The sequence below is a fragment of the Notolepis coatsorum genome (assembly GCF_963971535.1).
Source record: "Notolepis coatsorum genome assembly, chromosome: 13".
In the NCBI taxonomy this organism is placed as follows: Eukaryota; Metazoa; Chordata; class Actinopteri; order Aulopiformes; family Paralepididae; genus Notolepis; species Notolepis coatsorum.
The window spans coordinates 51500606-51514919 of record NC_140177.1 but is presented as its reverse complement, the minus strand read 5'-3'; the positions used below and the strand labels follow the sequence as shown (position 1 = coordinate 51514919).

At 45.4% G+C, this 14314-nt stretch overlaps 1 protein-coding gene across 4 annotated transcripts in view; it reads left to right on the top strand.

Annotated features, from left to right (window-relative positions):
- The window catches only part of agap3 (ArfGAP with GTPase domain, ankyrin repeat and PH domain 3), a gene marked incomplete at its 5' end in the record, with an annotated part of 324184 nt that overhangs the window by 123326 nt on the left and 186544 nt on the right, over positions 1-14314 (top strand). For 2 of the 4 annotated variants that reach the window (XM_084327288.1, XM_084327287.1), the window contains one exon: positions 3053-4128. The exons of the other annotated variants lie outside the window; for them this stretch is intronic. In XM_084327288.1, the coding sequence (XP_084183414.1) occupies positions 3177-4128 (952 nt within the window). Of the gene's footprint in view, positions 1-3052; positions 4129-14314 lie in introns of those variants that run through there. 4 annotated transcript variants of the gene reach the window in all.

The window sequence follows — 14314 nt, the reverse complement described above, 5'->3', positions numbered from 1 at the left end:
TGATCGTTGCTTGCATGTTCCCCCCACTGGTCGGTCGTAGGGAGGGTTGAAGAATCTATCGCATGTCCCCTCCGATACATGCAGAGTCAGCCAGCCACATCTTTTCACCAGCCAGCGCGGACTCTCATTGGTGAGGTGTAACGTGTGAGAGGCTCACACTACCCTCGCCATCTCCTGTCCTTGCTGTGCAGGCGCCCTGACCGACCTGTAGGAGTCGCTGTTTACAACGACCAGATTACCACCCATCGACTTCCCTCCCTTTGACTCTGCCAATTGAGTCAGTATGACGGCCGGCCCAAGCCGGAGGCAACGCTGACAGCCGGATTCGATACCGGTGTCTCTCGCGTTGGTGACGAGCGCTTAGACCGCTGCGCCACCCAGCCGCCCTTTTTTGGAAGGTATTTATAATTCAGCCTGGGAGAAATCCCATCAGTGTGTGAGATATTGGATGGCTTCGGGGGAGGTGGGTCCCCCTGTATTGAAACAGGTTTTGAGGATCTGCCTCTGGTGGGCTGAGGAGCTGTTGATAGGATATTGGCCAGGTGCTCGGCTACCTCCTCCATCTTGAGTCACTCTGTTGGATAATGACGCACTCAGTCTGGACAGCCCATCACTCTCGCCATATTACTCTCTTGCTCTGAACATTCACACCGGGAGTTATGTGTTCCACCGGGGGAAAAGGGGACCGTTCCAAACTTTATAAAAAAAGCTAAATATTTAGTTACAAATATATAGTTATTTATGGAATTACCCAGTAATACAATCATTTACTATTTATTCTTTTTGGTTGTGTTTTGTTTATTTTTGGGGGGGCTTTGTGACGTACTACTGACACGTACTGTGTTGTGTTTTTCCTGTGGTTTCCTGCCACCATTGCCCCCTCTCCCTGTGACCACAAGAGGGCAGTACTTCAGCTTGAACCATCTGTTGACACTTTCCTCCCTGCATGAGATGAGAATGTAGAATTGAGCTTGACCCAGTTGGTTCGCTTTGTGCTACTTGGCCATTGAGACGGGCTCAAATTCGATTGACCACATGCCTAATTGAACACCAAAGCTCTGGCATAGGAGAAAATAGGTCTGGGAAACATAATGGCTTTGTTCGTCAATGTTAATCAAAATTACATCAAATGCCTTTTTCATTCTCAAAATTACATCTTAATTAAAGGAGCTGAACGTGCATCAGATTGTCTCTCTCACATTCTTCATCTTCCTCCATGTAAATGGCATTGGAGCCAAACTTATTATTTCTCAGTTACATGGAAATGTTATTTTTTTACCCATTTATGTCCCAGGAATTAAACAGTACTGTAAAAATAAACGGTTTCTTTGCCACGAATGGCTTAACTGCCATTTTTGGAGTGAAGCTTAATCTTTCTAACAGTGTCCATGTGGTGAGAACTGTGGTGTGTATTGCTGTACTGTAGGCGTGCTCCTCCTTACTAACACAATTAACGTTTGCATTAGCACTTCCCAGTTGTGGCAAACTTTTTTTCACCCCTTCAGTCTTGCCCTTAAAAGATATCCGACCGACCTGCGTGCAACCTATGTGGTCTGCCTGTGGTGGACCCTTGGATTTAATGCTTCTAAGCGGCTCCTAAAACCTGGATGAACGAACGGAGTACATGGAGTTAGTGTTGAACGACTCCACTCTCTATGCCTCTACTAAGCATGAGAAAATGTATACCCCCTTTTCCTTTTGTAGCCATCCCACTTACTTATTCAGTTGGAACAGAACTAGATGGCAAGGAGACAGTGGGGAGGGAGAGAGAGAGGGCTCCCATGGACACAACGTTCTCTTTCACGGCTGTTTGTTTAAGGGCCTGAGTCTTTGTTAATTACAGCAGTGTATGACCGGCTCTTCCTTAGTGTTTGCTCCCATCCACTTCTCTGAGGGACTGACTGCACCTCTGGAGAACCACAGAGGCTGGAGGGTAGTCCTCGATCCCTGTGGGATTCCGCTCCTTGTTTTTCCCTCTGCCCTAGGGGTTGGGAGGTAGCTGGAAGTTCAAACAGAGACACACTCCTTCATTCTCAGCACGGAGAGAGAGCTCGGGGATTAAGGTGTTTGTCCTGCAGCGCCAGCGACAGGGATACTACTCCGCGCGACTGGCCAAAAAGAGAGAGGATGTGTCCTTGTTTTACATGTCGCGACTTTCACAGGTATGGCAAACATGACTATTTGTTTGTTTCTACACCGGGAGAGGCTGTGTTTTCATCTGCTTTCGCGGGACAGGTAGAGGAAGGTGTGTGTAGAAGACAAATCTCTGTCCTAACGTCTGCGTGTGTCTGCTGAGTGGAGAACCGGAGGGGCATGGAGTGCAGGTGGCATGGAGTCTGCTCAGGCTTGTTTGAAGTCCTCCCCCCCCCCCCCCCCTCATGTCAGAGGTGAAGGATTATGTCTGGGGCTGGAATTCAGCCTGGGTATGAAGGACTCTATGAGAAGCTAAGGCAGTGTGGGAGAGTTTGTTTGCTTTGTGTGCGAATGTGTCAATGAGTTTACCTGTGCGAATGAGTGTGTGTGTGTGAGGGTACAGTGCCATGCTACTGCTTAGCAGTGGGACAGTGGACACCATCCCAAGGGGAACAGCTATCGGCCAGCAGCAGCAGGGGAAGACTGTGTACCACATCTCTGTCATCCTGAACGAGACACAGGGGGATGAGCCGGGGTTGGAGCTGGGAGCGGGCCGGTCCCACACCCTGGTGGAGAACTGCCAGCCAGGAGGAGAAACCAGTAGGGCAAAAACAGTGGAGAACAGCCCCGGGCTGGGCAGGGCACGGCACGAGCATGGCAGGTGGCCCTCTCTTAGTCGAACAGCCAGAGCCGGGAGGCAGAGGGAGGAGGTAGTCGTGGAGGAGGATGAAGACGAGGGGGTGGAGGAGGAGGAGGAGGAGGGGAAGAAAATGAAGACGGACCGGTTTCTCCAACAGCCTTCCAAGAACTCTGCTCACTGTTCCAAGCTAGACAGGGATGTACTAGAGGCAGCCACAGTATCTCCTCGGAAAGAGACCCAGGAAGGACTCAGCCAGCGCCCATCATTATGCTCTGCCTCTCCCCAGATTGAAAGGCTTGGCCGTGGGGAGCATGGTGCTGTGTCAGGGCACAGCTCGCTGCCCCGGGCAGTGCTGCGTAGGCCCCGCCTGGATGGAGCCCCACTCGGCAGGAGAACGGTGAGCATGTATGGAGACCCAGTCGGGCAGCAAGGAGGTTCTCTAACTGACGAAAGGCCACTCCGTAGGCCCAGGAGTGTGTGTATGTTAGCAGGCCCCATCTCGGCCCTGTCTGAGCCCGGTTCCCAGCAGGCCTACAGGAGGACGAGCTCTTTGGATATTACCCAGCAGTACAGGAGCAGGAAGGCTGAGTTGAGAGCCGTGGACGGTCTCAAGTTCGCCGTACCTCAGCTGCCCATTGTCCCTGAGGGGGTCCTTCCCAGGCTCCGCCAGAGGAGCTGGAAGCCCAGGCCCGTCAGCATGACAGTGCTGGAGCTGAGGAAGAGGGTGTTCGAGGACGAGATGGACAGCCATGCGACCAGCGATGGAGGAGGCTTCCTCAAAGGGGGCTTCCGCTGGAGGCTTTTCGGCAAAGCACCCCCTGAAAAGGAGAAGGACAAGCAAGCTAACGGTGATCCCAGGCCCGGCAGGCCGGACCCTCCCAAGAGGACGCTTGGCTCTTTACGCCGGACCCTCAGCCTGAGAATCAGGAGGAACCGGCCACGGGACAGAATCACTGAGGAGTCCGAGGAGCGCTCCCGGAGCGGTGCGGCGGAGGAAACGCTGCATCCTCAACGACCCTTCTCCTACCTGACCGGGAGGACCCTGCCGCCCCCCTATGAGCAGGGGGAGGAAGGGGGGATACAGTACATTCAGTACCACAGCATGGGCAAGGTTAAGGTCATGGAGGTGCCCCTTTACCCGGCTAAACTTTCCTCTAAGCCGGCTCCAGAAGAGCCCAGTTTGTGGCAGCTCATAGCCAACCGTTTCAGGAGGAAAGAGCGGCCATTCAACACCAAATGTGAATCCCAGCAGCCCCAGAGCAAAGAACCTGGCAAATATCCCCTGGCTGGGAATAGAAAGCCACAGTCGGTTGCCGTAGAGACACTGGCAGGCACTGACTTCAACAAAGGTCAAGGTAAGCCCTGTAAGATTGATGCATTTATTCTACAGCACTCTATACACAGACAGCCCCGCAAAACCACTTGGGGGGGGGGGGGGGGGGGGGGGGGGGGACTTTTTATAGATCAAGTGAAACATGGAAATACACTTTTTAGAGGAAAGGATAAATGGAAAACACATGGGGAGCTGTGAGTCTGGATGGTATTAAAAGTCTAGTTCCAGAGGTTAGAAAATAGTCATTGGGAGTTCTTTTGTCGGTGGTGTTTAATGTCTTTAGAGCCTTTCATTTTGAATGTCCGGAAACGGATACAATTCACACAACTATCATTAGACTACAGCTAAACTTAATAATAATTTTACATTTAAAAGTGGTCAACTACAACTATTAGCTGCTGCTAGAACCTGTTAACCGGTAGCTAGTTACTGTACAATAGTTACTGTATTGCCCCAATGTTGTCTGTTTGGCGCTGACACAGGCCCATAGAGCCTGGTAATAAGGGTGTGCGTTGGCCTCGTAGGGACACAGCTTAGAGCAGCAGCATTAAAGCAGCCCAGTGGCTGTAATAGTTTGGCAGCCTAGCAGGGCTAAATTAAGAGGGCTTACATACTATAATGATGGGGAGAAGAGAGACTTAAGCACAGTGTTTAAAGGTTAACAGTCAGGGTTTTCCCTGGCTTTTCGGAAGGCAATAGGTGCTGGAGAGACGAAGGCAAAATCGGACTTCAAGGTTTTTTCCTCTTCATTGACATTGAATTGGTACAATATGTGCAATAATCTAATTAAATAAATTACAGCCGTAGTCTATAAAAACTAAACTGCTCATAATGGCATAATGAAAAAGAAAGAGCCTGTGCAGCCTATGCCAAGAAATAAAACACTCTCCAAATGCAGACGGGTCACAGAGACGAACGTTGTACGGCGTTCCAGATGCGTGATTGCCGTGTGCCTGGTAACGAAACGGATACACTGCCGCAAGCTATCTACCGCCTAGGAGGCTGCGCATTCACAGACTGACGGGTTTCTATTAGGTAGAGCCTCCCTTTGTGGCCCGTCTTTAGTTTGAGTGCTGCGTTACCGCTCCATATTGCTTGTTTAATCGACTTGGGTGCTGGACAAAAACCCATACAGTACGTTCAGATACAACAGAGACATCGCCTCTTGATAACTGGCAACACTGGCATGAAGACGTGCTAGCGGTTGCTCGGATGTGCAGAGATGGAAGCAAATATTTGCAGACAAGTGAATTAATAGCTGTGGTTTGTCACGTTTTGAATGTGAAACTGTGCTTCTCTGGATTCACACGAAGGCCTAATTAGTCGTTTCTCTGACTACCAAGGTACTATCTGTGTATTTATCTAACGTCCAATATTTACCAAAAAAAATAAGTGATTTTAGCCGCTTGCATAAGCTCTTAATGAGACTTCAGGTCAGCCTGGTTGATTCTATTGGTATTCTCGTGTTGCCAAGGACACCGTTGTTGTGGTGTGTTAAGTGCACATCTACTGATATTTGCCAATGTATTCCACTGCAGAGTCACCCAGTCAGGCCTGAGGAATGTAGGTGTGTCCATCAGCCTGAGTAAAGCTTGGTGTTCAAGGCCCAGGGCGGCTCGACTGCCTGTCGCTACCTGCCTCGCTGTTTGATAACCTTACCTACCTAGCTCCAAAATGAATCCCTGGAGCTCCCAAACCCAGTCCTCTGGTGCAATGGATGGAACACACACACACACACACACACAGACACACACACACACACACACACACACACACACACACGCACACGCACACGCACACACTCACAGAACCATGCGGCACCTAGTTAAGAATAAACAACACAACCGCACTCACTTCCTGTGCAACTGTTATGGTTAGCTCTCCATGTAGTCTGTTTGGGGTGTAGACTGAGGTGTTGAGCCTGTGTGTCCCCACCCCCACCTGTGGGTGAACAAAGCCATTCCTGTCGGGCCTGTGGATGCATGGGTGATCAGTGAAGCATGTGGTCAGATGAGGGCTCTCTCTGGGCTGGAGGAGGGGTGGCCGGTCATGAGAACCCACCCACCCTTTCACCCCCATGCACCGCTGTTACAGAGGGTTAAACAACAACAACAAGGACTGATATCTCTGATGGAAACATTTCCTCTTTTGTAGCAGCCAAGGTTACTGTACTGTAACAAGGTGTCTCTCCAGTCTAGCCGGAATCCAGCTGGAAGAGCAAAGTGCTCGCTGAGGCGAAATTATTCAATCTTGTCTTGACTTGCCATTACTCATTGAAAAGTTGTAGGAAAATCTCCCAACGTGTGTCAGCCAAATGTGGACGGATATAATGCTCCCATCTTTTGACTGACTGGAAATGTATTCACGAAAATAGAATTGGGAACGTTTCCTTCTCCTCCGTCTCATGCGATATGCGCTCACTGAGTTGCTGCCAAGAGCGGTTTCCCCCTCTGTAAATCTTATCAGCTTTTCTTCTTCATTAGAGACCACATGCCCTCTTCAAAGGGAAAAAAGGGGAGTTTTGTGTGAAAGATAAATGGATTCGGAGTTGCACATGGAAGATAGATGGCTTGGCTTATTTAATTCACCCCAGAGGGAGCTCTGAGCCAGATTTCAGTACAGGTTTACCCTCATGACAAACATAGTGTGTCACTTGCAAAGGAAACTGGAAGACACAACGCTGACATCGTGATAATGCCTCCCCACCTGTCGCGTGAGGAGTTGGGAGACGGCGAGATGCTGACGAATGATAGAGTGAGTGAGTCATAGTCTGTGCAAAATAAAATGTTAAATAATTGAATATGACTCCGTATTTGAGGCGTCTGTCACTGTAGTTCTTGGCTATGGTGATTTTATTTATTATTTTTGTTCCTGGGATGGTATGGGACTCGCGCTTCAGAAACAGGCAAGAAGTACCCTGCTACTACTCTCCTCTCAGGAGAAAGAGCTTTTTTAAATCCAGGTTTCCAAATTTTGAGGGACCATTCTTCGAGGCTGAAACTTTGCTGCATTTTCAAGTCATGTCAAGTGTTCCTTTATTAAACCCCTTGGGGAAATTCAGTTATCATAGCAGCATGGGGGTACAAGCAAAATAGGTAATACTACTACTACTACTACTAATAATAATAGAATATAGAACATAGAACAAAGTAATAATGGTGATAGTGATAATAGTACAGATAACAGTAGTGAATAGCAGGATTCAATCCGACATTAATAATAGTGACTGATGATAGTATACATGGTCCATAAAGTAGTAACACGCTTTGCAGTGTTTATTATTAAGAGTCAGATAGTCCTAACAGTTCTCAAGTTCACCATCCGTTAGCTCTCCAGCAATTGGCAGCAGTCTGTGCCCACGGTTGTGGAGCCTGGTTGCTACTGGCATGAAGGACTGGTCGAGGCGGTTTGTGGTGTGTCGTGGGGGGATATGTCTATAATAATAATAATAATAATAATAATAATAATAATAATACATCTATTTTATATAGCGCTTTTCCAGGTGCTCAAATACGCTTTACATGGGTAGAAGAGACAAAACTATGGGAAAACAAAAACGGAACAAAAATACTACATGACAAAATAAAATAAAACCGACAGAATTAGAGGTCAAAAGCAAGATTGAAAAGGTGGGTTTTGACAGCTGATTTAAAAGATGTCAGGGTGTTTGCATCACGGATATGGCTGGGGAGGGCATTCCAGAGGGAGGGGGTAGCAGCAGCAAAGGCCCTGTCGCCCCAGGTCCGGAGCTTGGTCGTGGGAGGTGTTAGGAGGTTGGCATCAGCAGACCTAAGGCGACGGGTGGGCGTGTGACGGTGGAGGAGGTCGGACAGGTAGGGAGGGGCAAGGTTGTTGAGGGCTTTAAATGTGATGAGAAGTATTTTAAATTGTATCCTGTATTTGATCGGAAGCCAATGGAGGTCGTGGAGGACGGGTGAAGTCTATGGCTGAACGTGATACCTACAGGCATCCCATTTACTGGCACTCAAATTCAAGTTTCAAGTTTGTTTTTATTTGTCACATATAAAACATACATGTACTTCACAGTGAAATGCTTTGTTCTGTATGAGCCCCTGAGAATGTGCTTCATACAGTAAAAAAAGTAAAGGAGGAATAACACTATACAATATACAATACAATATACAAACTTAAGTACAATCTAAGTACAGTGAAAGACAATGAGGTACAAATGCAGACTTAATGAGGTACACACCTTTTAAGGCCAGGCAAGGATGAGGAATGAATGTAGTGCAAATCTTTTAATAATGGATACATATAGGGGCGCCCCAGTGGCGAACCACATAGCGTGCTCAGCCGCGACACGGGCGACCCGGGTTCGATTCCCGAACCCACCGTTATTTCCCAAATGTCTTCCCCCCACTCTGTCTCCCATTCCTCCTCTGTCTCTCCCTACTGGACTGCCCAGTAGAAATAAAGCGATAAAACGCCAAAAAATAAATCTTTAAATAATGGATACATATAATGTAGTGTTAAAGTGTCTAAAGTGAGTGTTACAGTGATTGTTTAAAGTGAGTGTGTGCATGTGGATGTGTGTGCAATGAATGTAGATGGATGGGTTGATGATGTTACATAGTCATTGAGCATCCTGATGGCCTTCTGAGAGTCTCTCTGTACTGGCCATGAGACTACGATAGCGCTTGCCTGACTGCAGCAGTGCAAAGAGGCAGTTGTTTGGGTGACTAGAGTCTAGGGCTGTACCGAATGCTTCAAAGCTTCGAAGCTTCAATCATAATGTTGACATTCGAATTCTAAATCAACATTCGAATTTTTTATTTTTAATAATAAATTTTTTATTTTTTATTTTCTTCTATTCAATCTGTTTAAACCAATGGGGGTTTTCTTCACAGTTGCAGTTAAAGATTAGGCTACACTAATATTATACTATAATACGTCACCATCACTTTCATACCGAACCAACCGTGCCCTTATTGGATTATTTATGTTGATGGAGTTATATTCATTAAAGAAAGTTGATTTAATAAAAGAAAAATACTAATTTAATCAGATTCATCACTTTATTCAAATTGAGGATTCAGTAAAAAAAATTATGTATATACTGTATATTTTTTTATAGACATTCGAAGCTAAGTTCAAATACTTCAATCGAAGCTTCGAATGTAAAAAAAAAATGACATTTGGTACAGCCCTACTAGAGTCTTTAGTTATTCTCTTAGCCTTGGCCCTGCAACGCTTGGTATAGACACTCCAGAAGGGCATTGATCATATTCACAGTCACCGCGGTCATTTTGCTCTAATGTCATGCAAGGTGGGAACAGGGTGGAAAGGATATGGTCAATAGGGGTGTATAATGAGTATTTTCTTCTTGTAGAATCTGACCACTTGCCACATCAATGTTTGGGATGGTAGAAACGGTTAGCTAACACTGCAAGTCTCCATTTACACTGTCGATCCAAGGCCACGGGAACGCAATACTGGTAAAAATCCAATGTGTATTCCCCAGGTTAAATGATTCTGCAATTCAGTTTGAAGCATGTTATCCAATTTATTTCCCAAGGAAAGGATCAATACCAGACAATGCTTAAAGCTTAAAGATCTTTTAAGACCAGCCAGCCCGTCCACATTGAAATGGATCGACTTGGCATGAAGCTTTTTACCCGGGTCCCTGCTGATTGTGTTTGTCACTTATCCCCCTTGGAGAGATATGGCATTCTGCTGTTTCGGAAGCTCAGTGGATCACGATAAGGGCTCCGACTGACACAGGCGTCCGTCTGTAAAAGGCTCTGCAGAAAGCGCTACACGATAGGGAGATGATTATGTCGAGAAAAAGAAAAAGTATACCCCTAGCCGGTGAGGGAATGCTGGTGGGTAGTAGTAGCTAGTGGTGTGGTTTGCAAATGAGGGATGTAAAAATACTTATTGCTGGCTAAATTCTCACTCTGTAATTTTTGACGTTGGGAAAGCATGGCTCGCCTCAGAACTAGACTGGAAGTTCAGACCTCAAGGCTGTCCGCTCTCTCATTCACTAACCACCGCACATGCACGCATGCAGCACACACCAGCACATGTGTGCGCAAACTACACACACACACACACACACACACACACACACACACACACACACACACACACACACACACACACCACACACACATAGTTTCTGCTCTTTTTGCATTTTCCTTCTCCTCTAAAGTAAAGCGGGGGCTAATCGTGCCTCAGTGGCCTGGGCTTGAACAGTCATGTTTATTTGAGGGGACGCAAGCAGCGGAGTGAAAAACATGACAAACAAACCGGCAGCACAGTTCTCCCCTAGCGTAGACAAAGACACTGGTGTCCTCAGTGAGCGTTGACGATTTGATCCGGTTCTATAGGCTTTCTAGGCCACAGTTCTGCGGGGACACTCATTTTTAAAGGATGATGTAACAGAAAAGCACATGAACTCAATTAGGCTTTTGAGCAAAGGGGGCTTGAGCGGGTCATGCTGTGTTTACTCCAAAGATGGTACTGATCAGGGACGTCCCCACCAGGCGGCGGCCTGGGGGAGATCATGTAATCGCTCCAGTGTGTGTGTGTGTTTCTGTATCCCTGTGTCTCGCAGCAAACCTGGCAAACTACAAGGCAGATTGGCCTAATATTTGTCGTGCACAATTATGACTATATGAGCAGGGACCTCTTTGGGTTTTGGACCTTTTCAGTACCTGTCCTGTAGCCAATCGAGTGCTAACTCCGCCCGGCCTGGGGGCCACTGGGGAGGTGAGCAAGTGCGCCCTGTGAAGCGTAATACAAGTGATTGAGTGAACATAAACATTCTAAATGGACCCAAGTTTAGAACAGAATTCCAGTGAAACCATCTATAGATGCACCACCGATCAGGACAGAGTATGAAGGAAGTCGCCCAAGTCAGAACAACAGGTGTGAGGACACCGTGTGGATATATCTCCGGAGAGTTAGTTTCTGCCCCAGCATAACTTCTGGAGTCGGTCAGACATAAGTGTCGAGCTAACTCCTAACTAAAAGCTAGCTAACCGGGGCTCTTAACTAAAAGCTAGCTAACCGGGGCTCTTAACTAACCTTCTCACCATCCTCCTGGAACCGTCCCAAAATACAATCTTAAGCTGTCCAATGAATGTGGACCATCACAAATTTTAAATCGTTGTTTTTCTACAATATCATCATTGTTCAAATTAAATAAGAACAGCAAAACCGAATTATGACAATAATCACAAGACAAGAATGTATGTTCAGATTCTATAATATCAAGGCCTATGACTGATGCAGTAAGAAAACGATGTCTTGTTGATGTGCAATCAGAGAGATTGTAGAAACATTGATGGAGAGAATAGTGCAACGTCAAGAACAGCATAAGCAGCACTTCTATGTAGTAGTAATATGCATCTGATTAACAAGTGCAAATATTGTACAGCATTTGTACTGTATCTGGCTTAAACAAGTAGCATGTTCATATCACTTTACCAGAGCCTGTAAAAATCACAATCCAGAATACTGTATGTGAGAGGATGGTGTGGATTTGGGAGAGAGAAATGTTGAGTGAGTATTCCCCTGGGAAGGTCTGTCATCAATCACTGAGCCATGATCACAGGCGCTCACATCATCAGTCTGTGCCACCAACGGAGCTCTGTGGTTACAAAATGGAATGGGCAATCCCGCAGCATTTCATGGCTTTAGGTAGAATTGTACTTTCAGTTCACAAAAATACTAGCTGATGCATTATCTGGCTATATCAGGACAGAATTGCTGGACTGGAGAATCTGAGAAATTGCTATTAATGTAGCGGTCTCATTAACCTTTTAAGCCCGATCGGCCCGGTACCGGTACAAGATTTATTTCACGTCATAAATAGATCAATACAGTCCATATTAAGTAATGTTGCGTTTCTTTTTCATATGTAGCCAAGAGTAAAGACCATAACCCTATCAAAAGAGCAGTCAAATTGTATATTTTCAGCACTACGTTTGTTTACCAATGATTTTAAGTGTTATTAGCGAAATATGAGCTTGTAAAAATTCTCTGCGCATTGCACTGCAAAACGGACGATTTGGAAGCGAGGAGAAGAAGCATGAAATCATTGTAGTCCTAAGAAAGAGGAGACCCAGGGCTTTCGATGGACGTAAACATTTCATAACACTACACTACCCAGCTCACACCAGCCGCCGACAACGGAAGTCCAACCATTTTTCACGTAATTCTTCTTTTTTCTTTATTCGTGTTTAGATCTCACAGGTCGAACAAACCTCAATGTTATTGCCATAAAATACAACATATATTGTTTATTTACCTTTCTGTGAACGTCTAGAAAAAAACGGCGTCGCAATCCGGTAAAAATGGCGGAGCTATGGACATTATAAAGGTTACTGTACTTTTCATTCACAGTCTTTGCTGTGAACGTGTCCGGATGGCAAAATGCAGTGTCAGTACTGTATCTGTCCTTTGTTCATTTGCTTAGATTTTTAATACACTTGATCTCAAGAAGGTGCTGAATGAGCTCAGTGTAAATGTTTCACTTTAGGTCAATGTTAACATGGTGTTATTCACTGTCAAATATGGAAACAAATTAAATAATAATTTATATTCTCCTTTTGATTCATTACAATTTACTCAAGCATAGTAACAGACACAATATCTCTGACACTGGGAATACATTCCCTGAGGTCCATAGATGTCCCTAGATACCACGAACATGCAATGGACCTTGTAGAAGTGGAGCAATTTTCCATTTACTTGGGTATACATGTACTTTTAGGCTAATTTTCGGAAACTATGGCTAGGGCTTAAGAGGTTAATGCCACAACTTTAATCTGCTGCACAGCTAACATTATCTGTGGAAGCTGGAAGGGATACTTATTTTTCAAGAGCAGAATTTGTACTCCTCAGTTAACGTTGCATAACATTATTGTCGGCTCATTACATCATGATAATGTTGGCTGCTAGCAAGCAAGCAAACAACAGTAATGTTGTGTTATTAATCATTATTAATCATCATTATTAATGTAACGATAGCTAGCTAACATTACTTGTGGCTCTCTTTTTCTCTCCCAGTCTCTCTCTCTCACTCACTGTAGCAGCTAACATTATTCACGTTAACGTTAGCTGTTAACGTTAGCTGATAATGATCAGCCATCAGCCGCATCTCACTGGTTATGCTTCTAGGGGTATTCACCTGCCCGTCATCATATGTATATTTGCATGTAATGCAGCAAGGGCATCCGCAATTTTGCATCCTCTTTCATCCGTCCAACTTGCCAAATTCTAGTGGTAGTATGTCTGGCTTAGTTTCCGATTTTCATTGTCAAAGTACATTTACAACTATACCAACCTAATATGGGTTGCGCTGGCTGGTTCCCACTTTTGATCTTGCGGGCGACAGTATGTCATGTAATTTTATTTGACTTATTCAGAAGCATTTTATATTACCTAAACATAAAGTCCAGGCCACCTATTTGTCAAACACTTAACACTGAAGTTGTTGAAATGGTTCAACTTCTCAAAATTTCTTTGCTTACATCTGACATCTTGATTCGAACATAGAATTTGTTTTTTTCACCCTAAGTCACATTTGATGCATCATGACAGCACCCAGTAAACTACACATTACATAAAGCCTACCATTTGTTTGGGGAAATCCTGACATTATATTGGTCACTGTGACAATGAAATGGCTAATTAGCTGCATGAACACACAAATCATATTCACTAATTGCCATTTGTAGGCAACATGTACAACCCTTGCTGCTCTATATGCACCGCTATGCTGTCAGCTATGCTTAATAGCTAGTGACTTGTCAACAAAAGTGGGCTTTTTTTCTTTCCCACAGATGGTGGATGATCTCTGTATATGTTGTGTGTTCGGATTCCAGTAATTATATAATGGTAATAGAGGGTCTCTGCATTTGTTAAATATTATAAGAAAAAGATGTCTATTGATGACATGATTATTTCTGCAAGGATCCACGGCCATTAGCCTTGTTACTTCTTCTCGTTTGTGTTTTATGTCCTTGGAAGGCAGGGGATGAGTGGTGATGAGTGGTGGCGTTATGGTCAGTAATAATGGGACATTCTGTTCCAGAGCTTCAGTGCCCCAGAAACGCCAAAGAGCCCCATTTGTGTGACGGCCCTTGATGACCCTGGATGGCTATCTCTGGAGTCGTACTCGTGTCTCTTTGAGAGACTGGGGGGAGTGAAGAACTATGTGAACAATGGAATTGATTGTT